Here is a 26351-nt window from a genome sequence, read left to right as displayed (position 1 = left end):
AAAACAGGAAAAAGGTACACCACAAGGAAGGAAGGTACAGGGTGTTTAAAAAATGACCGGTATATTTGAAACGGCAATAAAAACTAAACGAGCAGCGATAGAAATACACCGTTTGTTGCAATATGCTTGGGACAACAGTACATTTTCAGGCGGACAAACTTTCGAAAATACAGTAGTTACAATTTTCAACAACAGATGGCGCTGCAAGTGATGTGAAAGATATAGAAGACAACGCAGTCTGTGGGTGCGCCATTCTGTACGTCGTCTTTCTGCTGTAAGCGTGTGCTGTTCACAACGTGCAAGTGTGCTGTAGACAACATGGTTTATTCCTTAGAACAGAGGATTTTTCTGGTGTTGGAATTCCACCGCCTAGAACACAGTGTTGTTGCAACAAGACGAAGTATTCAACGGAGGTTTAATGTAACCAAAGGACCGAAAAGCGATACAATAAAGGATCTGTTTGAAAAATTTCAACGGACTGGGAACGTGACGGATGAACGTGCTGGAAAGGTAGGGCGACCGCGTACGGCAACCACAGAGGGCAACGCGCAGCTAGTGCAGCAGGTGATCCAACAGCGGCCTCGGGTTTCCGTTCGCCATGTTGCAGCTGCGGTCCAAATGACGCCAACGTCCACGTATCGTCTCATGCGCCAGAGTTTACACCTCTATCCTTACAAAATTCAAACGCAGCAACCCCTCAGCGCCGCTACCATTGCTGCACGAGACACATTCGCTAACGATATAGTGCACAGGATTGATGACGGCGATATGCATGTGGGCAGCATTTGGTTTACTGACGAAGCTTAGTTTTACCTGGACGGCTTCGTCAATAAACAGAACTGGCGCATATGGGGAACCGAAAAGCCCCATGTTGCAGTCCCATCGTCCCTGCATCCTCAAAAAGTACTGGTCTGGGCCGCCATTTCTTCCAAAGGAATCATTGGCCCATTTTTCAGATCCGAAACGATTACTGCATCACGCTATCTGGACATTCTTCGTGAATTTGTGGCGGTACAAATTGCCTTAGACGATACTGCGAACACCTCGTGGTTTATGCAAGATGGTGCCCGGCCACATCGCACGGCCGACGTCTTTAATTTCCTGAATGAATATTTCGATGATCGTGTGATTGCTTTGGGCTATCCGAAACATACAGGAGGCAGCGTGGATTGGCCTCCCTATTCGCCAGACATGAACCCCTGTGACTTCTTTCTGTGGGGACACTTGAAAGACCAGGTGTACCGCCTGAATCCAGAAACAATTGAACAGCTGAAGCAGTACATCTCATCTGCATGTGAAGCCATTCCGCCAGACACGTTGTCAAAGGTTTCGGGTAATTTCATTCAGAGACTACGCCATATTATTGCTACGCATGGTGGATATGTGGAAAATATCGTACTATAGAGTTTCCCAGACCGCAGCGCCATCTGTTGTTGAAAATTGTAACTACTGTAATTTCGAAAGTTTGTCTGCCTGAAAATGTACTGTTGTCCCAAGCATATTGCAACAAACAGTGTATTTCTATCGCTGTTCGTTTAGTTTTTATTGCCGTTTCAAATATACCGGTCATTTTTGAAACACCCTGTATTAAAACCATAGAGCAGATGGTCTGGGCTGGCCAATCACAAGAATAAAAGAGGATGAGTCAGCCACTCTGAAACACACAAAAATGTCCATCCCAAAAAGACAAGGCGAGATGAACACATGTAGGGAAAAGAGAAAAACCAAGACAAACAAATGCAAAGAAAGAGACAGAGAGCTAAAATGGAGGGAGGGTGGACGCCTCTGAGAGAAGACCAGACGCCCACTCTGGTACGATAAAAAAAGACCCCTCATGAATACAATGTAAAACTAAATCTGCTGTTGAGGCATTGTCACCAAACACTGTAGGTAGCATGCTGGAAAGGTTAAAAATCTGCCACAGAGCGGTTAAAACTGAGCAGTCTGACAAGGTGTGGATGACAGTCATAAGGGAGAGACACAGTGACACTGAGCTGAGTCCTCTTGACGGAGGAGGTGATCATGTGTTTGTCACTTATGGCCGATGTGAAGCTGCCAAAGGATAACAGATTCCCTGCGAGTGGTTTGCATGGAGGACTGCTACACAATTGTTGTCTCCTTGATAACACGGAACTTATTTCATGAACTCAATGTGAGCCATTCAGTATCCCAGATCGCGAAAACTCTGCGGCAGAAGACCGATTGCAAATCTGTCTCCAGCAGACCAATTTCCAGAGATGGTTTACTGGTAGCCTGTTTGGCCAGGCGGTCAGTAAGTTCATTGCCCAGTATCCCGACATGTCCTGGGGTCTAAATGAAGGTCACTGAAAGTCCACTGTCGCAGAGAGCATAAAGAGACTCCTGGATAGTCTCTACCAAAGGCTGTCTACGGAAGCACTGGTTGAGAGCTTGTAGGCTACTTAAGGGGACACGCCCCTCAACGGGCTGCATTTTTAGCATTATCTTCACCCTCATAGTGCAACTGATCTACAAATGAGAGATAGCTCGAAATTATTACACACAATTAGGGTCATTAGTCAAAGCAATTCGCAAAAAACCATTGAGATATTTATTATACTTTGGTACCTACAACAATATTTATAATAGTATAAAAAAGGAACACTATTTCACTGCGGTACCATTTTCTTTGGAACCACTGACTGCACAGCTTGGAAAGAGAGTCAGAGTACAGATTCACATTAGTGTTTTATGCCTCCAGTTTCCTTCCCTGATGCTGATCTGTGAAAAAGACAAGCAATTTATTTTATTACAACAAAAATATTTAAAAATGTAGCTCAATTATCACTGATGTCATCACGTTATAAATTTTTCAGGGAATAGTAGGCAAGGGAGGTAGAGGAGGTCATTCTAAATATCTGTACCAATTTTTGTGAGTTTAACTTCAGTCATTAAGGAGAAAAATGTACCTGAATAACGCAAATTCGAGTTTTCAGTAAATTGCAAAAGAAGATTTAAAGATTTATTAACTTACCACTATACTCGTTTAGAACATTCCAGCTGCATACTCCAGTTGTCCTCCTGTTTCCTTATTGTTCAGACTCGCTCTCTCTCTTCATTCTTTTCTTTATCCTTTACTCCTTGGCAGCAGCTCCTACAGCTGTCTCTGCTTTGGCTACCCACCACTTATCAATAGCAGTTAGAGCTGAAGCCATATTCCTTTCCATCTGGATGTTAAATTTCTTCATGACATTGATTCTTGAAATTGCACCATCACTGAATGTTGTTATTGCACCCAGTACACCAATTTTCAGCGCTGTCTTCCCAACAAATACAGTTTTGGGTATTCTCTCCCATATACAGCTGTTGAAGCTTTCATTTGCATTCTAAGAGAGACCTTGCATACATTCCCTACGTAGAGTTTTAGTTACCAGATCCCTATATATAGGGCTAATTGCATACGTTACAAGTGGTAAGAAATGCTTGTGGGTATATTGTATGCCTGCAGCATTGCTCAACCAGTACTCGCACCACGAATCTTCCCCTTTTGGACACAAACCATGCTGTGGAGTTTCATCTGTTGACACACTATGAAACCATGTTGCCCAAACAGCTTGTCTCGTGTTCTCAAAATCTCCTACATTTCTCCTTATTGCTGGTCCATAATATTGAGTCAAAGAATCAATTTCAATTTTTGTACGGTGACCTGGGTCCACTTGCGTGTTTTATGTCTGACAGTTTTTTTCCACTGAAGTCGTTACATAATTTTCTCAGCTGAGCTCACATTCTTTTTTGTACATGGCCAACACATTCAAGTTTTTCTATCAGAGGGTTCCCATATGGTCTGTCATTAACAACAGTAGTGAGTCCTTTACAGTCTCCATCCCAAAGGTAGCCTACATACCTCACACCACGGCTGACCTCTGATCTTCTAAAAATGTTTAGAACTCCCTTCATTTCCATGTTTCCACTTGGCCCATCACAGTTCTTTTCACAAACATGGGTGCCAATAAATTTACTGGAACAACCCTGGCAGAGCTTTGTTAGACATTCATAATCTAGTATCTTACCAGTTTCAATAAATGTGGCAGTTACAACCCCATTCAGAGAAGTATGACCTTTCTTCTGCCAAGATCCATAAAATGCTGCTACAATGTCTGTATTCTCAGACAAGGCTACTGCTTCTTCTGCTGCTCTTTTCATTGAATGTTCACTTACTCCACAAAAAGCATTGTGTATTAATTTATTGTATCCGTCAAACCTCAGTGGAGGTGGAAGCAAATCCATCACTGCACAAAAAGTTCGGGCAGCTCTCCTTCCCCTTCCAATACAAAGCTGAATATTTACAATGTAATGTCAACTCTCAGTTACTGGCAATGTCATAGTATCACTGTGCCTCTTACACGAGTTACAGGCAATCACTAACCAACTTGAAAGACCCTTCCTTGCTGAAATATCCTCAGAAATGTCAATACTATCTTCACAATTGCAGTACTAACATTTCACAGCACTCTTCAAAAGTCTTGACAGCATATTTAAGTTCACAATAACATTTCCGTTGTTATTGCTGCTCATAATACTACTAGGCTTGTCCTTATTACATTCACTGCCTGCAGACACAGTTTCCGTGGGCCACTTTTGAAGCAACTGATGCGTATTAGTCGGCTGTGTTTGGAACTGGTTGGCGCAAAACTTTCATTTGGGGCTAAATTTCTTTAATCTCGGCATTTGTAACACAGGAAACACACACATACACATACACACACAAACAGAAACAAAAGAGACATGCCTGTAGTTTGGTTTCGGAAGTCAGTGCCTTCTAGAATACAACTGTGTTAACGATCCGTAACTAACGACAGAGAAAACAGAAGAATAAAATAATGCATCATGTATTCTGATGCATTTCAAACTGACAGATGGGCATGGCTCCTGTGCAACACTACATTCAACCTCAATTTTAGGATGAACGGAAAATGATAATCCCCATAAACTATACATTTTTGAAATCAGCATGAAATGCTCTTTTCTATAGACCAAGAATTTTTTTTTCAAATTTTTGGTCATTTTCACGAGCATGTCCCCTTAAGGAGTCACTACAGATGATGCTGGACTCACCAGAGCAGGTGCAGATATGCTCAAGAGCATGACAGATGGCACCAACTCTGCACTGAAAACACTGCAGCCATCTGGCAAGGAGCACTGTTCAGTATGGCCAACGGTGGACGAAAGCAAAGCCAACAAGACCGTCGACCATTGACCCAATTGTGTAGATTATTTCTTAGCCCTCAAACTCACTGAGAAGACAGAGCAATTGCCGGCAGAGGGCCTCAGGTGGAACTGAGCCTTTGGGGATTTGCAATAGGTCCAGCCAAAGCTGTAGCCGAGTTATGGACCATGGAGGTGTACGGAAGTGGACCCCCAGGAAAGGTGCTAAGGGGAAAGCATTGAGTTCACTAGGAAGTGATCGGACACGAACAGCGAAGGGATTTCCAGTTCTGGGCTGCTGTTGCGGGAGATGGATCGCTGTGTTAGCAAAATGGAGACACTAATTTGGATGGTGAAGCAAACTATGATTGTGGGTGGTATAAATTGCAAGCAATAGCTGCCACCACAGCTGCGATTGAGGAATGCCAGTTTCCACACAGAGGCTATTAACAGGGTTCGTTTGAAAGACTCCTGTCGTGAGACGAACTCCACAGTGGTGGATAGGGTCCAGCAGACGCAGTGCAGAGGGCAATGCTGAACCACACACAACGCCCCCATAATCAATATGGGACTGTACGAGGGCTTTGTACAGCTGCAGCAGTCTAGGACAATCCGCATCCCCATCGATATGGCTCAGGCATCAAATAATATTAAGGTGTTGCCATCACTTGTCCTTAAGCTGATGAAGAGGGGAAGCCAAGTTAAGCGGGCATTGAAGACCAGTCCCAAAAAGTGGTAAGTCTCCATTACATCTAGAAGTTGGTCGTTGAGGTAAAGTTCTGGATGGGGCTGGATGGTACGACAATGAGAGAAGTGCATTACACAAATTTTGGCAGCCGAAAACTGAAAGCTGTGACTGAGGGCCCATGACTGCGCCTTCTGTATAGCTCCCTGCAGCCAGTGTTCAGACGCAACAATAGAAGAGGAGCAGAAGGAAATACAAAAATCATCAGCGTATAGGAGGGGAGATATTGATGATCCTACTGCTAATGTGAGACAATTGACAGCAACTGAAAAGAGTGGGACACTCTGCCCTGCGAGACCCCTTTCTCTTGCATATGGGGTGCACTGTGGGAAGCACCGATGCAAACTCTGAAAGTACTGAGTGACAAAAAGTTCCATATAAAAATCGGGAGCAGGCCCCAGAACCCCCACTCATGCAGAATAGTGAGGATGTGGTGTCACCAAGTGGTATCATAGGCCCTTGTCGGGTCGAAAAAGACATCAATAAGGTATTGTCGCTGGGAAAAGGCCAATCGAATGGCAGACTCCAGATGCACCAAGTTGTTGATGGTGGAGCATCTTTGGCGAAAACCACACTGGGATGGAGCCAGAAGGCCCCGAGATTCAAGGAGCCAACACAACGGATGGTTCACCATATATTCAAGCAGCTTGTACAGAATGTTGGTGAGGCTGATAGGACAATAGCTATCAACATCTAGTGGGTTCTTCCTGGACTTTAGCACTGAAATGATGATACTTTCCCACTACTGCGATGGAAATCTGTCATCGTTCCAGATTCGCTTGAAGACGGCAAAGTGGTGGCATTGGGTATCCACTGACAGATGTTTCAGCATTTGCGAATGGATGTGGTCTGGGCCAGGGGTGTGTCAGGAGCACTATAAGGCTCACGACAATGTGGGGCAAAAGATAGGTGTTGTCGTACCACCCTCTGTTTGAGGAGATGAAAGGTGGGATGGTAATTCTCTGATGCAGAGATGCGAGCATAATGCTCAGCAAGACACACTGCAATTACGTCTCGATTGTCAGATACAGCTCCATTTGTGGAAATTTTGGATACACCTGTAGGGGTCTGATAGCTGTAAAGTCGGCGAAGCTTGGTCCACACATAGGAGGGGTAGGTTCATGTTTCAATGGTGGGAACAAAGCGTTCTCAACATTCCTGCTTCCTTCGTTTGATGAGGAGGCAAACCTGGGCACAGAGCCGTATGAAGGCAATAAGGTTCTCCAGGGAGGGGTGGCACTTATGGTGTTGGAGGATCTACCTGTGGTCCCTAATGGCCGCAGTGATTTCCAGTAACCACCAAGGCACTGACTTCTGTCGGGGGCAACTGGAGGAACAAGGGAGTGACGATTCAGCTGTGACAATAATGGTATTAGCAATGGTGTGAATTACCTCACTGATGGTGGCATACAACGGAGATTCAATGGTGGTAGCGGAGGTGAAAGTGTCCCAGTTAGTCTTGGAAAGAGCCCACCTGGGCAAGCTTCTAGATGAAGGATGCTGGAGTAGGGACAAGAAGAGTGGAAAGTGGTCACTACCATACAAGTCATCACGTGCTCTCCAGGGGACAGATGGGAGAAGGCCAGGAATGCAAACCGAGAGATCAATGGCCAAATATGTGCCATGTGCTACACTGAAATGTGTGGGGCACCTGTATTTAGTAGGCAAAGGTTGAGTTGAGTTAGTAGGTCTTCAACATCTTTGCCATGGGCAGTGACCTTGGTTCCACCCCAGAAAGGGTTACGGGCATTAAAATCACCCTTAAGGAGAAAAGGTGGGGGGAATTGCGAAATGGGTGCAGCCAAGAAATGGTGCAGTGTGTCACCATCTGGAGGGAGGTAGATGTTACAGATGGTAATTTCCTGCCTTGTCCACAACCTGACAGCCACAGCTTCTACATGTGTTTGAAGGGGCACAGGTTTGCTACAGACAGAGGGAAGGATGAAGATGCATACTCCACCTGACGGTCTGTCACAGGCAGGACAGTTTTTGTAGTATACCTGATAGCCACAAAGAGTGGGGGTCCGCATTGTGAGAAACCAGGTTTCCTGAAGGGCAATGCAAAAAGCGGGCATACTGGTTAAAAGCTGACATAACTCAGCTAGATGTGAAAAATAACCTCCACAGTTCTACTGGAGAATTGACACTTTGTCATCTGGGGTGGCATGAAGTGACCAAGGAGGTAAATTAGGCCTCAGCATCACCTGTCACCACTGGTTGAATGTTTGCATCCAGTACCATTGCATCCAAGGCATCGGTAACATCTAGGTCCTCAGGAATGCCAGAATTTCCACCTCGTCCTTGGACGCAGAGCCATGGGGGATTTTTGGTGTGAGGGGCACTGGATGCTCCCATTCCTTAATGGACTTCTTCTTTGAAGTTTTGGCCTCTCGCCACTCCTTAGGGGCTTGCAGGGAGGGCTTCTCACAAGTAGCTTCAGGGACAGAGGGAGACCCTCAAGCCCTTTGACCAGCAGCCAGTGGCTCTCAAAGTAGAAGCCTGGGGAGCAACAGAAGAAGATGTGACCGCAGCCAACTGGAGGGGCAGGAAGGTGGGCGGTCCTGAGGGCCCACTGGAGCTACATTAGATAATGGGCATAACGGCGCCATTGAAGGTGACGCCGTCGTGGCGGTAGCTTAGGAAGAGAGCATTCCCGAACAGGGTTTAGCTTTTCATATTTGAGTTTAGCCCCAGGGTAAGGCAGCCTGCCCAGGGTTCTGTACTCCATAATTTTCCGCTCCTTTTGGAGTACCGGGCAGTCCAGCGGGGAGGGGGCGCGGTGCACTCTACAATTCACACAGATGGGAGGAGGCACACATGGAGTATTCGGATGCAGCGAACGTCCAAAATCTCAACATGTGGCACTGGAAGGACATGTGCCCAAATTTCCAGCACTTAAAGCACCACATAGGGTGAGGGACGTAAGGTTTGACGTCACATCAGTACACTATCACCATGGCCTTTTCAGGTAACGAATCACCCTCAAAGGCCAAGACAAAGGCACCGGTAGCAAAAACAATTGTCTCTGGATTCCCCGTAAATGTGCCAGATGTAATGAACACCACACCATTCTAAATTGGCACGTAGCTCTTTGTCGGACAACGACAAGAGGTGGCGATGAAAAATAGTTCTCTGCATCATGTTGAGGCTTTTATGGGGAGTGACCAAACAGGAAAATTACCCAACTTGTCACAGACAAGTAACACCCAGGGCTGGGTTGGGGATGCCATCTGAATAAAAACCGACCCATTGCGCATTTTGGACAGTGTTGTCACTTCCCCAAACTTATCCTCCAGGTGCTCAACGAAAAATAGAGGCTTCGTATCCAGAAAGGAGTACCCATCAATTCTGCTGCACACTAAGTAAGGAGGCGAATATGGATCCTGTTATTCTGAAGCCCTACGTTCCTACCAAGGTGTTGCTAGGGAGGAGAACAATTAAGGGTCATACCTGTCAGCATTGAAATCAACCTTTCCTTTCTTAGAGACTGCTGGGGCCATTCGGTCCCCAGCAAAACATAACTTGGTTCACTTCACTGCGGGTCATCTGCCCTGATGCCACCTACTCCGATCAGGGGTTCTCCCCATGGGCACCACCCAGCCACAGCAAAGGCCACCTGGCACAATGTCCTTTGGCGGGAGTCCTGATGCTCCAACAAGTCAGGCATCTACTTCTTGTCATATGTGAAGAGTTTAAAGCTCAGGCATCAGCAGTGTGATCCCTGTGTTGTCAGGGGGCTACCACCAAATGGGTACATGATGGCTCCACCACAATGGACTGTCTACTGTGCTGGATGTTGGGTGCCGAAAAATCCAATTTTGTCATGGGGGTGCATGAGGACAGGAGACAATGGAAGAAGATGACATGCCCCAGAAGGTATCCTCACCCAAATACTTGAATTGCAGATGGGGATGCAAAGCCATGATAAGAAGAGGTGCACGAGATTGAATCTAATTGCACTATGGATAACTGGTCACCACGAAGGCGTCCTTCTCCAAATGTCCCGCACTTCTCCAGAATTTGGAAAGTGGGAGGTCAAACCATAAAACGAGACCTGAACTTGTAGTGCCAAAAGGTGGGAGACTCCTTTTAGTCACCTCTTATGACAGGCAGGAATAACTCGGGCCTATTGTAAGCCCCGGACTCACAGAGGGATGTATGCAGGTTTCACTCTGTCAGCTGAGAATGCAGGTACTCCTGTTTCGATGACTTGATATGGGCCTTTTCATGGGGGTTGTATTGATGGTTTGACACTGTCTACTTGTAACATGACATGTGTGCCTGTTTGCAAGTCACGATGCATGTAGGTAGGTGTCGTTCCATGCCACGAGGGTGAATGCATGCAAATATGTTCCCTAAGACATCAAACGAAGTCTGAGTGGTTGTGGTCAGGTAGCTGTACAGAACATGGGTCAATGAACTTGCCAGGCAGATGAAGTTCTTCGCCATACACATGCTCTGCTGGTGATGAATCCAAGTTTGGTTTGCACGCAGTGCGAAGCCCAAGCAAGACCATGGGTAAGGCAGCTGTCCAATGAGTATGTAGACACATCAGTGCAGTCTTTAAAGAATAGTGCCAACTTTCGACCATGCCATTTCTCGCTGGGTGATAGCTGGTTGTTCTGTGATGGAATGCGCCACAGAATTTACTAAGTTGAATAAGTAACTCCGACTCGAATTGCCGGCCACAATCTGTGCTTGTGTGCAGCGGACACCTGAAGTGCAAAACCCAATTTGATACAAAGGTAAGGAAATAGCTCATGGCCAATGAGTGAAGCAATCAATTGCATTTAATAAATAGTGCTAACCATTGATGGTGGAGGTGGGCCTACTAAGTCAATGTGCACATGTAAGAAACATGTTATTGTATCTGGATAATCTCCAACAGGCACATGTACATGGAAAACCTTACTGTACTGACATTGAAGATGTGTATCCAATGCAGAGGTGCAGCATTTGCTATGCTTTGCTTTGCTGCCTCAGAAGCAGAGCTCATCACATCTGTCCATTGGACAAGTGAATTCCCCTTAGTATTATGTTCACAAAGAGCTGCAGTCAGTGGTTCTTGCAACTCAGCTCAGCAGGGCAGATGAAGCCGGACAAAATTCAGCATTCCTAAAAAGGGCATAATTCTTTTATGGTTTCTTGCTGTGGAATCTTCATTATAGCTTTTATTTTCTCAGGTGGTTGCACTGTTCCTGCTGACAAAATCCTAAGAAGTTAATATGTGGTTTATCAAAAGCACACTTGTCAGTATTTAACAACACGCCAAACTATTGTAACTGTTTCAAAACGTCCACCAAGTGTTGCTGGTGCTGTTCTGCAATGGTTGAAAAGATGAGGATGTCATCGAGGTATGCCAAACAGCATGCATAAACCACATGTCATGAAGATACTCTTGAATAAGCCAAATGACATGATTATGGTTGTTCTCAGAATATATCTGGCAGCCACAGGGTATCTGTCTGAAATGTCATTACTTTATATGCACAAAAATTACAGCACTGATGTCATGCACCACACTTCTTGGGCACGATCATTGACTGCTAGTAGGGCAAATATTACCTTCCCTGATCATAAACTCAAATTCTGCTTTTGCAATAATAAGATGATCAGGAGCAAAACATCTTGGATGACATGAAACTGGTGGGCCATCATTCGTTTTGGTATAATGTATGGTGTTGTTATGTACCTCCCTTGGAGCCCTGGTGGTTGTGTTATGATGGGAAACTTTTCAAGCAGCTCAACAACTTGCTTTTCATCATTTGCATGAGCTTGGCTCTGCGTGTTGTTGTACTGCTATGGACTCCAGCTGTCGAAAGTCCAACGATGCTATTGACGAGACTTGCATTCGTCACACCTGGTAGTAGACAATAATGCACCACGAAGTCAACCTCAATTATGGGTTCTGTGACTTTGGCAATGGTGAAATTCCAGGCGAAGACACAGTGCAGTCCCAAGTCCAGCTCAATATGCTGTTTATCGTTAAGTTACTATATATTAAGACAGAACAAAGTTGGTGGCCAGCAATTGTAGAGTATAGCACATCAATAAATACACATGTCTGGCCCAACATCCACAAGAAATTATTGGCCCATCTTTAGATCACTAATAAAAAGACACTGAGACTTCAAGCAGCAACTGGATGTGCCTATGTTTGACTGCCATTGTCATTTAGGTAGGTGCAAGGTAGTGCACTTGTGCACCTGGTCTCCAAATATCCACTGACCAGCGTACAATAGGTGGCTGCACTGCGCCACTAAGGCTCAATGAGTTCATCAGGAAATTACTACGTGATCTGCAAAAACATCCTCTGTCACTGTTGGAGCTGCAACAAGACAGCAGTTCACTTATCTGTTTAGCTACAGCACTTACCTTATCTGAGAGGTAATCATAAACTGCATGTGTCACTGCCAATGACAAAACACTGTTGTGCAGCACTGCTACTGCTTTGATTGATGATGGAATTATTGCATCTTGAATTCTGTCAGCCAGATCTGTGACGGAACATCTGATGGCATTTCCATCTGAGACGCTATAGTAGCTTTAGACTGAGCCAGAAGATGGTTATTCCAAAGTGTATGTAACAAGGTGCCAGGTACAGTTCCCATGGCATCCTTATTGCATAGGTGTTCTCAGATAATGGCGGCAGCTTTCTGTCTTTGATATCTTCCTGTGTTATAACTTAACACATGCACTTTTTTTATGAGGCAAAAAGTCTGTGACTCAATTTTGCCTTGAGTTTGTGATAGCCGTGCGGTTCTAGGCGCTGCAGTCTGGAACCGAGCGACCGCTACGGTCGCAGGTTCGAATCCTGCCTCGGGCATGGATGTGTGTGATGTCCTTAGATTAGTTAGGTTCAATTAGTTCTAAGTTCTAGGTGACTGATGACCTCAGAAGTTAAGTTGCATAGTGCTCAGAGCCATTTGAACCATTTGAGTTTGTGATAGGATTCTTGTACAGGAGGAGGAGTAATAATGTTTTTGACTTCAGCTAATTTGATTGAACTGATTGTTACACCTGCACAACAGAGGCATTTTCACAAGTCATGGTACAGATTTCCCTTCGGCAAGCTCTGAGTCTTGTGTTTTCAAAAAAATTCTTTGATCACTCAAGAGTTTGTACTGCTTCTTATGGTCTTTGTAGGCTGTTCATGACAGGTGAAGTCATGTCAGAGTCATCATTGTTGGCATGGCTAAGTGTTAACTGTCAAAACTAATTATGTTTGGCAACTCAACAACAACAACAACAACATATGAAATATGAACATTCATGTACCAGGAATAATAAAATTTTATTAACAAAAACAAAACAGAGGAGAAGATACTCTGTAAGCACTTGAAATGCAGTTTTCTGCATTAGATTAGCATAGTCAAGATCTGCCTCTGCCAGGAAGTTCTAACACTGTGTCACTTTCATGGAATGTTGCAACCTCTGATGCTGAACATCACCACCTCTGGTGACTAGCACGTGATCTCTTTGACAGCTATGATGAACACAGTAGTCGATGATCTTGACCACTTCAGGGTAATACTTCCATACCAACATTGCCAACACTTAAAGAGTCTTCGAGTGTCACAAATATAGCAAGAGATGCTCACAAAATTATGTTAATTCCATTTAAATAACAACTAAAATGCTGTAATTTTGACAGTAATGGTTATTTGTTGTACTTAGCATTCAACTGTAACATTCTGTGACCACAGGTATTGAGAAAATTACTGAATACCAGGGAAATTTGAAACTCAGAATGAGCAACTGACAAGTGAACAAAAGTGAGACAAATTATGGAGTATAATCATAGAAATAAAATGAAAGAAAATGTCAGGTAATGATTTTGGAAACTTAGGGCATGGAATAAAAAGCTGTAACATATCTATAGCATCCGAATCTATTCATTCATTCCCATAGATCCTACAATGAAAGAGAGCCTTCATGGATGTGGCACGAGGTAGCTTATACATTAAAAGGTCGAAGCACCCACCACAGACTACTTCTGTAAATTATACAGGGTGATTATAGTTAAACTTTCACTACTAGAGCCACTGTAGAAGGAAAACTATTTACCATATGGGTAACAAACTTTTTAGGAATGATGTTCAGACTATGCAATGCAGGATTTGTGTCATTAGTAGTGTTAGTGCTATAACCTGCTGTTGGGTACTGGTAGTGGTACGGCGACGTAGTGTTGAAACACAAACATCAGTGCGCATTACAGCTGCAGACAGCTGACATCAATCTAGACAAGGTGAGCAGGGCTTTACTCGTAAAGATGCTGTACCAAAACTACAGCAATGGTGCTGCTGATCTTTGTGAGGATAGACGAATTAAAGGAATATGGAGAGGTCATCCTTCCGCACTCAGGTTGAAGAACATGATTTGGAAGTTCACATTAACTGGCAATTTGGGAACTGCCCCTGGGAGAGGTTGATAGCCAATTGTGCCACAAATGGTTCAAGAAGTTACTATTGCTACAGCTAAGAATGCTAGATGCAATGTATGATCTTCAAGCAGTGCACAAGCTGTGTCATGACAACATTCTGTGATCCACTGTTTGGAAAGTGCCACAAGCAATTGTGAAATTGTATCCCTAGTGCATGTCCAGCCTGTGATGGATAAGATGGTTGTCACATTGAGCAATGTTTGTAACCTGGAACATAAACATGGTATGCAATTAACAAATGCTGCCCTCTCATGTAGAAATTAAAGTGTGTTTCTCTCAATGATTCATTCATTATTTCCTCTTCACCATGTCCTTATGAATGTTTCCACACAGTTTCATCACTCTATGATCACTTGTTTTTCATGGGAGCCCCCTCAAGTAGTGAAGTGTAATTATAACCATCCTATACTGCCAACAAACTGTGACCAGTCATAATCTACTCACAGACTTGCTCAGACAGCCACATGTATTGAAGCACTCACTTCCGGGGAACTGAAAAGTGTGCTGGACCCACACAGAATCCATCTCACTGATTACCACTTTGACCACCAGTGATTTCTGCCTGAAACCACCATTTTATTACCTTTTCTCTAAAGTACTCATACCTTTAGCATGAAACCATCAATGATGTTGCATGACTGACACATTAATGGATGCACTTCTGAGAATGTAGTGCACTGTAGCAATCACTTATAGCATTCCAAGCAACAGTCGTTGCAGAGATTGTCCTACTTGATTTTAGGACATTTTAACATTCAGCTTTATTTTTTTAAAAAATATTGATAATATTGAGGATATCATTGACACTGAAAGTAAGTATATCTAAAGTTAATGTAATGTAACTGAGTTTGTACTGCCACTTTTATGAGTGGTTTTGGAATGAAACCACCGGGGCAGTCTACTGTGTGGTGTTGATACAATGTATTAAACTAGCGGCCCATTTTTGCTATTTAGGATTATAATTTGTTTTAGGCATTAAGAGTTTATGAAAATTTCAAGATGTGGGATTGCGTCTATGAAAAATGCAAATTTACTTTCATATATATCATATGAAACGATACGTCATTGAAAACTGTATGACCTACGGTTCCAAAATGAAACCACTTCCTTAAATTACCAATTTCTTCTTTTACTTGTTGCTTACTATGTTGTTGTTGTTGTTGTTGCGGTCTTCAGTCCTGAGACTGGTTTGATGCAGCTCTCCATGCTACTCTATCCTGCGCAAGCTTCTTCATCTCCCAGTACATACTGCAACCTACATCCTTCTGAATCTGCTTGGTGTACTCATCTCTTGGCCTATTTACTATAGTAAACGTTAATTATGTAAAAAGTTTTAGACTCAAACTTCTTTTGTACTATTGGGACGAATGGAGTTAAGGATGGGGGCCGGTGTGCTCACCAGCCTGACAATGGGGTTTAGTTGGTTTTCCATATCCATTTTGGTAAGTACTAGGCTAGTTTCCAGGTTCCTCCTGAGTTACTGAATGTGCAGACAGCGGACACTTTGAGAAACTGTGTTACATTTGACCTTGCACTATACACTAGATGCAGAGAGAAGGAGAGCATGGATTCCCTTCTGTAAGAGAATGGTGAGGTGAGGTGGGGAGGGGAGGGGAGGGGAGGGGATGGGAGTAGGGGGAAGGGGGATGAGTGAGGAGAAGCCATACCTTTAAAATGTCTTTGAAAGTGGTGACCCCATTGTAGTAATATGCAGGTATGGTTCTCTGTAAAACACAGAGGAAGTACCATACCAGTCCAGACATAGGATTGGCTGGATATAGGGCAACAGAATGGTGATGTGTGCATGGACTCTACTCACACTGACAATTACTGAAATCACTTCTGGATTACCTTACATATGTATATGGCTGTTCGGAGATAAACCACCACTTTGAAACTGGTTAATCTCCTTAACTAATCCACTGCTGTTCTTTTCTTCAATATTTCAAATCAAGCAGTCATGCAGCTGTACACAGCACACTATCAGCTGTCTGTGCACTAGCAAAGTCAAAATCTGTTTCATTCAAATGACAGATTTATGGAAATTTTACATCCCTGGGTTCAGATATATGAATCTGAATATAACCTAAAACCTTTCGCTGCGATAAAGTTAAAAAAGCCACACTAATTAAAACACAAATAAATTGCAGAAGAGTTGGCTAAAGAAGTATTCTTTTACTTTGTTTTTGAATATCTGTGGATTTTCAGTTTTTTGTCTGATGTCTACCAGCAACATGTACAGTTTTTCACCAGAGTGTAAAACTCCATTCTGAGACCTAAATAGTGATGCATAACATATAGGTAACCCAGAAGTCTGTTAACATTTGAGAATTAAATGCTTCACAATTTGTGTAGACAGAGAGGTAAAAATTGACATGTCTTTGAAATGACTTGTGGTTCTACAAACAATCCCCGCCAAGCGATCTTGCACACATGTAACAATATGGGGTGGAGTGCTATCCTGCACAAAAGTCATAACTTCCAGCTGGTGTTTATCAGACAAGCTAGGGAAGAAGCAATTCTGTAATATATCAGCGTACATCACACCCATAACACTGACAGTTTGAAAAACAGCATCCCGCATTTCCTTGAAGAAATGGGTCCGATCACAACTGATGCGGTAAATCCATATCACACTGTGATTTTGTTGTCAAGCATTGGTATTTCCTGTAGCACAGATTCTGCAGTTGAGGGTGTTTACAAACACTCAGAGTGTGAAATGGGCTTCATCGGTCCACAACACATTAGACAACTACCGTATTTACTCGAATCTAAGCAGCACTTTTTTTCCAGTTTTTGTAATCCAAAAAACCGCCTGCGGCTTAGAATCGAATGCAAAGCAAGCAGAAGTTCTGAAAAATGTTGGTGGGTGCCGCCACAACTAACTTCTGCCATCGAATATATGTAGCGCTACATAGGCATGCTTTGTAGGCACAAAGAAATACTGGCACCAAAACCGCTGCGTCATTTAAAAAAAAAAGGGTGGAAGACGAGCTTTTTTCTCCGCCCCGAGTTTCGACCACTGCATTTTCGTACATTATCCAACGAAGTAAATACAAATTCCGTATTGTTCATCTTCGAATGTAGCAGCAGAATTTCACTGTACTACGAAAATCCGACTGGCAAGACTGTTTGGGATGTTTGTCAATATGGCCAACTCTACGTTCTGAATTTTTTCCTACCTGTGACAAGAGATCGTTGCTAATAAGAACTTTTATGAATTGTGAATCGCATGCAGTATTCTTTTCACCATAAGAATAATACCGTACGAATATAAACATTTTGCCATGTATTCTTTCGTGTTTGCTGCTACCACATTTAAATCCTGTCTGCCTAATAAAGTACGAAACTAGAGTGAGACAACAGCAAACGTGGAAGAATATACATATCATGCCATCTTTATATTCGTATAATTCTTATGCCTAATAGTGATACAGTCAGAAATGAAGCATGGCAATTGACTACATTTTTAAATCTAAGATGACTCTAATTTCTGTGCAGAATGTAACGTACTAAAGAGGGACCTGCAAAGATTTTCAAACGGAGAAAAATTTTCGCTAAACTATCGTTCAGAACATCTATCATACGCAGTCTATTATTTGGTTCTTGTTAATCATTAGCAAAGAAAGCAGCAGTGTAAGTAACAACAAATAGCAGTCTCTTGCCATTGTTTCGCTAATGAGACGATTCCTCTCTCTCTCTCTCTTTTTTTTTTTTTTTTTTTTTTTTTTTTTTTTTTTTTTTTTTTTTTTTAAATATTATAAGCGACGATAGCACACACAAAATGAAGCCATGCCGCGAGCGGCGACAGGCCGTAAATACGCACTATCAGAATGCATTTTCAGCTTAGAGTGACGTAAACACCTATAACAAAGAAAACGGCACTTATCAGATCAAAGAAAAATAAGCAATCAATTCAAACCAGACAAAGCACGTGAAAAAGGAATCGTACCCGTATAAATAAGGACGGAGCGCCTGACGCATAGCAATGGCTACCTGGCAAAGCGTAACTGCTAAGCTTACGACTCGAACCAAACTACTGTAGCTGTATCGTCATTCATTCGATCTAAATTGTGTCTCATATTACAATGGACCAACTTTGTTTCGATTTGGAGATGTGGCCTAAAACTTTTGTCTCCCCTTGAATTTCGAGTCTCAAATTTCAGGTGCGGCTTAGATTCGGGAAAATTTTTTTCCTCGATTTCGAGTCTCATTTTTCAGGTGCGGCTTAGATTTGAGTGCGGCGTAGATTTGAGTAAATACGGTAATCATCATCTTCCCCCATTTTTAGAAGTGCCCACACTGTAAATGTTCTCCATGTCACAAAATCAGTGGCTAACAGTTCTTGGTGGTGCTGGATTTTGTATGACTAGCACTGGGGTACACCTAATTATTCTCCAAGCAGTAGTGCATGGAATGCCAGTGCAACGTGTGACTTCATGAGAGCTGATTTCACCATCCATAGATGAACCTGGAACTCGTCATTGGTTCCTGAACTGCCTGAGCAGCAGTAGCAATTGTGATTCATTGCCCATTACAGGGCCGATAATCTAAAGAACAAGTGGTTTCGAACTTCATGATCATTTTCTTCACAGCAACACTTGTCACAGAACTTTTACCTGTTCAGATACCCTTCTAATGCTGATAGGGTTGTAAAGCTGCAGTAGCAGATTGCAGATTCTCCATTCTGGCAGTAAAGCTTCACTAACAGCACATTTTCTGACAAATCAACCTGCCACAATTGCTGGCACATATGGTTCCCTCTCTCACTACAGTTCATTTTTATAATTTTATAATGCAGCATCACTGATGTGTTGCTGCCCAGCATTGTTTGTTGGATGGTTTTTGCTCTTAGTTTAGGTTTCAATAAAACCCCATGTTATTTCGGGCACATGTGTCAAGTTTTCTCTCTCTACCTACATGATTCTGTGAATTAGTGCAATTTCAATTGTTAATAGAGTTTTGGGTCACCTTGCACATATTTTTATTTCAATTATTGTAATGATGAACTGCACTGTTTATCATAAATGAATATAGGTACTGAATGTACAAGTAACAATCCACAGATCCCTGGAGAGACTTCTGTAAGATGTTCAGCTATCAACTTTACACAGTATTCTTACAGTACACTTCCGCAGAATAAATACTTCTTTGACCTTCGCTGCACAGTTATAGAACAGTACTGAATGAAAGTATAGGAAGTATGCTAGCAATTCTATCTGCAAGTTAACATAATGAGAATGATAAATAAATGAAAAGCTGGAAAAGCTGAGCTTTTTGACTAACTTATCCTTGTGCCACTGTTACTATTCAGCATCTCCATTCAGATAATGGAGTAAACATAAAAAGAAATTCAGAAAAATTTGTTACATGTTAACACATTTGCCAGTTGTATGCAACTGAAATTTAAATATATTTTTGAGCTATTTGAGTTTTTCTAATCAGTTTAAGTGGAGACATTCCTGTAGAAGCCTGCACTCGCATTAGTGGCAGTTTTTCTTCTCTTTCATTGAAAGTCTATACTCTGGTAGCATGGTGGAATCGTATCTATACTAAACAACAATTTTCTTCAATTCTAGTACAAAATTTGAATATAACAGAGGGAAACATTCCACGTGGGAAAAATATATCTAAAAACAAAGATGATGTGACTTACCAAACGAAAACAGACATTTTGTGTCTGTGTATGTGTGGATGGATATGTGTGTGTGCGCGCGCGCGAGTGTATACCTGTCCTTTTTTCCCCCTAAGGTAAGTCTTTCCGCTCCCGGGATTGGAATGACACCTTACCCTCTCCCTTAAAACCCACATACTTTCGTCTTTCCCTCTCCTTCCCTCTTTCCTGACAAAGCAACCGTTGGTTGCGAAAGCTTGAATTTTGTGTGTATTTTTGTGCGTCTATCGACATGCCAGCGCTTTCGTTTGGTAAGTCACATCATCTAGTACAAAATTTGTCACACACCTATCTTTTGGGAGACTTTTTCGCAAACAATTTAAACAAAGGAGAGCATAGAATACAAATAAAAAGAATAGATCAATAAACCAAGAAAAGTCATTCCTAGAAAATTAAAAGATTGTAAAACAGAAATTCCACATATAAAATAGCCAGATCATATACCAACAGACTTTTTGAATCATTATGCTTCAGATTGGGTTGATGCAAGCTGCCACAAATTCCTCTCCTGCACTAATCTCTTCATCTCAGAGAAGCACTTGCACTATATATCCTCAATTATTTGTTGGATACATTCAAATCTCTGTCTTCCACTACAGTTTTTATGCTCTAGCACCATAGAGGTTATACCTTGATACCTTAACATATGTTCTATCAGGCTACCCCCTCTTTTTGGCAATGTTTTTCATATGTTTCTTCCTTTGCTGATACTGCAGAGAAACTCTATATTCCTTATCTTACCACATAACCCAATTATGAAAATTCTTCTGTAGCACCATATCTTAAGCACTTTGATTCTCTTCTGTTTCAATTTTCACACTGTCCATGTTTCACTATCATACAATGCTATGCTCCGAACATACATTCACAGAATCTTCTTCCTCAAATTAAGGTCTATGCATCACATTACTAGACTTCTCTTGACCAGGAATGCCCTTTTTGCCAACACTAGTCTGCTTTTTATGTCCTCTCTGCTCTGTCAATCATGTGTAATTTTGCTGCAGCAGTAGCAGAATTCTGTAACTTCATCTACTTGTGATCCCCAATTCTGATGTAAAATTTCTCATTGTTCTCATTTCTGCTGCTTCTCATTACATTTGCCTTTCATTCAATTTACTCTGAATCCATATACGGCACTCATTAGACTACTCATTCCATTCAACAGATCCTGCAATTTTTCTTCACTATCACTGAGGATAGCGATGTCATCAGCGAATCATATCATGGACATCCTTTCATCTTGACTTTCAATTCCACTCCTGAATCTTTCTTCTATTTTAACTACATTCAAACTTCTGACCTTACGTACTCTGGCTTGTAGAATGTTATCCCATCACTGGTTATTCCATTTTTTCCTCATGGTCACCTCCCACTTGGCAGTCTCCTCCTGGAGATCTGAATGGAGGAATAATCTGGGATCTTTTGTCAATGGAGAATCATCACAGTACTTTTTCAATTACAGGCCACAAGTCCTGTGGATCTGTAACCATAGAAAGACCCTTTTTATGACATGATCTTCAAGTCTTCATATTATGTGACTGTACCACCACAGCCTGGATTCTGAGAGTTTTTAGTTTATGAGGACAACTTTAACTACCTCTTATGCATTCACTGTGTACTATCTCTCACTATATCAAAAGAATAAAAAAATAATAATTTCCTGAAAAATTTTAAAGAGGCATATTGGCTGACCAGTACTCATCTCCAGGAGTCAAAATTACAGTACTGGTAAAAAAACATATTAGAAGCAAAAAACAATATACCAGCTTTTGGAAAGATTATCTCTGTCATCATGGAGGAAAGAGGAATATGTTTGGAATGATTGGAAAGAGGGGCAAGATCACTCCAACCCCAAGCTGATACAACAGAGCGAGGCAAAGATGTTTTGTTTCACAGAACATGTCAAGCTGAGATAATGCAACCACATGTGCAACATTTTCAGATGTGCAGTTGGTCCAGATATCCCCTCACAGATGACAGCACCCATATGCATGGAACTACCCTATCTGATTAACTGCTCACACACACAGAGATCCACTGCAAGTATTGGCCATCAACATATCTATATTTGAATCCTGGCATGTCTGGGATGCACATTAAGAGGCCTCACTAATCTTATACTGTTCGGAACCGTTGATTTTCTAAACCAAGTAGAGTACATCTCACAAGCAGTCATTATTTTTGTGACTCTACTTTAAAAAATTAACCCTTTTGGGTATAACCATTATTTATTTTTAATACCCAAGTGATAACAAAATGAAGTAAGATCATGTTGAGAGAAAAAAATTGTAATTGAACCATGGAGAGAAAAAAATTGTAATTGAACCACGACCTACCTAGCAAGCCTTGATAACTGTACAGTGAGTGCTTCAATCTTCATTTTTAATTCATCATTGCGATCTCTCAGCTCAGTATTTTCTGTCTGAAGCTGCCCAACTTGTTCAAGAAGCGGCTCAACCATGTCTCGACTTCCTTCCAGCTCACTAATCTGAAATAAAACATCACCTACCTTTAAGCATTGGTATACATACTTGTTTATCAATCTATTAAATGGAGAAGATAAGACAACTACATAGTGGCAATACCATCAGTTTTAAAAGCTTAACGACTTTTGAAATGCATAGAAAAAAGGGCAGTAAATTGAGTAATTCATTTCAGTCATAGCAAAAACTAAAGGCACAAACTACGGGTTAAAAACTAATTCTGATTGAAAAAAATTAAGCAGAAGCAACAAAATGAACATGAGAAATAATAACAATTAATCTTTTAAAAGAAGGTCCTCAATGTCTGCATGTATGTACCTAAAAGGCAAAAATAATCTGCATGTGTGAGTTACAGATTGAATAAACTCTAATAGGTGTTGCAGTCTGTGGGCATGATGCAATTCGTAATTTTTCTTAAGTCAATTTCTGTTCTTAAGTCTGCACCAAATTCTCAGCATATCATCTATATTCTGTAACACGTAAATTTTCCCTGTGTATCCGACACTGGGTCTAGTTCCTGTTGTCAAAAATCTCTCAGTTATATCTAATGTGTATTACATCCTTCCATGAGCACATCCCAGAAATTCAGACATCCTTTCCATTTTTTTTGCTCTTCTTTGAGCAGAAGGGTGCGAGTCCAATTTCCACAGTTTAACAGGACACAATTCCATCCTTTTGACTGGATGTTATTTCTATTTGTGCATGTTACTCCAAACACAAAAAAGTTTTCAAAACAAGCTTACATCTTTTTGTTCAAATGAAGTTGTCACTATTCCCTGTAGGGGAGCTTTACTATCAAATATTTCCAATACATGGACTTATACCTTTTTGTGTAAAGCAGAGCTATTTATTGGACAGTGAAAAACCAGTTAAATTTTATTTGCTTCAGTCAATTTGCAACAGTCGAGTAATAACACTTTATAGTTGGAGCTTTATTTTATAATATTCTTTTCTTTATAGGTAAATTAAAATTTGGGTGAAAATCCTTTCACAGTAATGTGGCTCTGCCTGGTGAGTAAAATTTCATATCCAATATCTAGATCATCATCAATGAATAACTGTCTCTTAACTACAGCACTATATAAATTAATTTATAGCAGTGTACAAAAAGGATGCTTAAGATATAACAATTACATACCTGTGACAGCACCATCAGTTTTAAAAGCTTAACAACTTTTGAAATGCATGTATGGAGATCAACATTTTGGAAAGTAGCTCCTTGAGCTGATAAGAACTAAGAGAGAAGTAGATTTGGAAGTAGATGTTGAAGAAAGACAAGATGCTGCTCTTGCCATGGATCTAGATTATGAAGATGTTTATCAATGAATCAAAGCCAAACTAAGTTATAAGTGTTGAATGGACCACTGAATTCAAGCAATGTATTACGTTTGCTGTCTGGTGGTGGCAATATATGCTATGTGGGACATACATTAGGCTCTCAGCGGAGATGCAACTCTATACACTACGTCAGCAGTCAGTGGGTGATGTCTGCCCCACCAGCCATGGCATTTTCTAATTGGAGGTCATTGCTAAGCATACAAACCACCTTCACATGATACCAGGAATTATGTAACCTGTGTCCAATTAAACACAAAAACAGCTGCTGAAAGATTTCGACTGTTATGGCCTTTAGAAAGCCAGTCACATTGTTTTGAATGCTCCCCAGAGAGCCGAAATGACGTCCTTTAAAGACTTTTTCAATTGGGGGACAAAAAGCCACAAGGACTCAGGATCAGGTGAAAAGGGGGGCTGTGGAACAACAGGAATGCCATTTGAGGTCAAAGATTCAGTGATCGAAGTGGCTGTGTCACATGGAGCATTGTCATGATGCAGCATCCATTTGTCTGCAATGTCCGGTCTTACTCGATTCATCCTTTTGCCGAGCCTTTCAAGGACATCTTTCTACATCTACATCTACATGGATACTCCACAAATCACATTTAAGTGCCTGGCAGAGGGTTCATCGAACCACCTCCACATTTCTCTATTATTCCAATCTCGTATAGCACGCGGAATGAATGAACTCCTATATCTTTCAGTACGGGCTCTGATTTCCCTTATTTTATTGTGGTGATCATGTCTCCCTATGTAGTTCAGTGTCAAGAAAATATTTTCGCATTCGGAGGAGGAAGTTGGTGATTGGAATTTCGTGAGAAGATTCCGTTGCAACAAAAAAGTCTTTCTTTTTACGATGTCCAGCCCAAATCCTGTATCACTGCTGTGACACTCTCTCCCATATTTTGCAATAATACAAAATGTGCTCCCCTTCTTTGAACTTTCTTGATGTACTCCGTCAGTCTTATCTGGTAAGAATCCCACTCCACGCAGCAGTACTCTAAAAGAGGACGGACAAGTGTAGTGTAGGCAGTCTCCTTAGTAGATCTGTTACATTTTCTAAGTATACTGCCAATAAAACACAGTTTTTGGTTAGGCTTCCCCACAACATTTTCTGTGTGTTCCTTCCAATTTCAGTTGTTCGTAATTGTAATACGTAGGTATTTAATTCATTTTAGCACTCGTGTGGATGACCTTACACTTTTCATTATTTAGGGTCAACTGCTAATTTTCGCACCATTCAGATATCTTTTCTAAACTGTTTTGATCTACTGCTGACTTTATAAGTCAATAAACGACAGCATCATCAGCAGACAACCGAAAAAAGCTGCTCACATTGTCTCCCAAATCGTTTACATAGTTAAGGAACAGCAAAGGGCCTATAACACTACCAGGGGGAATGCCAGAAATCACTTTTGTTTTACTCGAAGACTTTTTGTCAACTGCTATGTACTGTGACCTCTCTAACAGGAAATCACAAATCCAGTCATATAACTGAGATGATATTCCATAAGCATGCAATTTCACTACGGGCCGCTTGTGTGGTACAGTGTCAAAAGCCTTCCGGGAATCCAGAAATACGGAATCAGTCTGAAATCCCTTGTCAATAGCCATCAAAGAGCTAGTTGTGTTTCACAGGAATGATGTTTTCTAAACCCATGTTGACTGTGTGTCAATAGACAGTTTTCTTCGAGGTAATTCATAATGTTTGAAAACAATATATGTTCCAAAATCCGGCAGCATATCGATGTTAACGATATGGGCCTGTAATTTAGTGGATTACTCCTACTACCTTTCTGGAATATTGGTGTGACCTGTGCAACTTTCCAGTCGTTGGGTACAGATCTTTTGTCGAGCGAACTGTTTTATATGATTGTTAAGTATGGAGCTAATGTATCAGCATACTCCAAAAGGAACCTAATTGGTATACAGTGTGGACCAGAAGACTTGCTTTTATTAAGTGATTTAAGATGCTTCATTATTCCTAGGATATTTACTACTACGATACTCCTAGTGTTGGCAGCTGTTCTCGATTTGAACTCTGGAATATTTACTTCATCTTCTTTTGTGAAGGCATTTTGGGAGGCAGTGTTTAGTAACTCTGCTTTGGCAGCACTGTCTTTGATAGTATCTCCATTGCTATCGCGCAGAGAAGTCACTGATTGTTTCTTGCCGCTAACATACTTCACATATGACCAGAATATCTTTGGATTTTCTGCCAGGTTTCAGACAAAGTTTCGTTGTAGAAACTGTTATAAGCATCTTGCATTGAAGTCCGTGCTAAATTTTGAGCTCCTGTAAAAGATCACCAATCTTGGGGATTTTGCGTCTGTTTAAATTTGGCATGTTTGTTTTGTTGTTTCTGCAACAGTGTTCTAACCCGTTTTGTGTACCAAGGAGGATCAGCTCCATTGTTTGTTAATTTATTTGGTATCAATCTCTCAATTGCTACCGATACTATTTCTTTGAATTCAAGCCACATCTGGTCTACACTCATATTATTAATTT

The 26351-nt window shown here is 41.6% G+C and overlaps 1 protein-coding gene across 1 annotated transcript in view; it reads right to left on the bottom strand.

Annotated features, from left to right (window-relative positions):
* LOC124803125 (ninein-like protein) overlaps positions 1–26351 on the bottom strand; it is a 158070-nt gene that overhangs the window by 71357 nt on the left and 60362 nt on the right. The window contains exon 10 of the mRNA XM_047264301.1: positions 22362–22513. Coding sequence (XP_047120257.1) covers positions 22362–22513 — 152 coding nt within the window. The remainder of the gene's footprint in view (positions 1–22361; positions 22514–26351) is intronic.

The sequence above is a fragment of the Schistocerca piceifrons genome, chromosome 6 (genome assembly GCF_021461385.2).
Source record: "Schistocerca piceifrons isolate TAMUIC-IGC-003096 chromosome 6, iqSchPice1.1, whole genome shotgun sequence".
Taxonomy (NCBI): Eukaryota; Metazoa; Arthropoda; class Insecta; order Orthoptera; family Acrididae; genus Schistocerca; species Schistocerca piceifrons.
The sequence above is the reverse complement of the archived record's forward strand: the minus strand, read 5'-3'. Positions and strand labels throughout refer to the sequence as shown.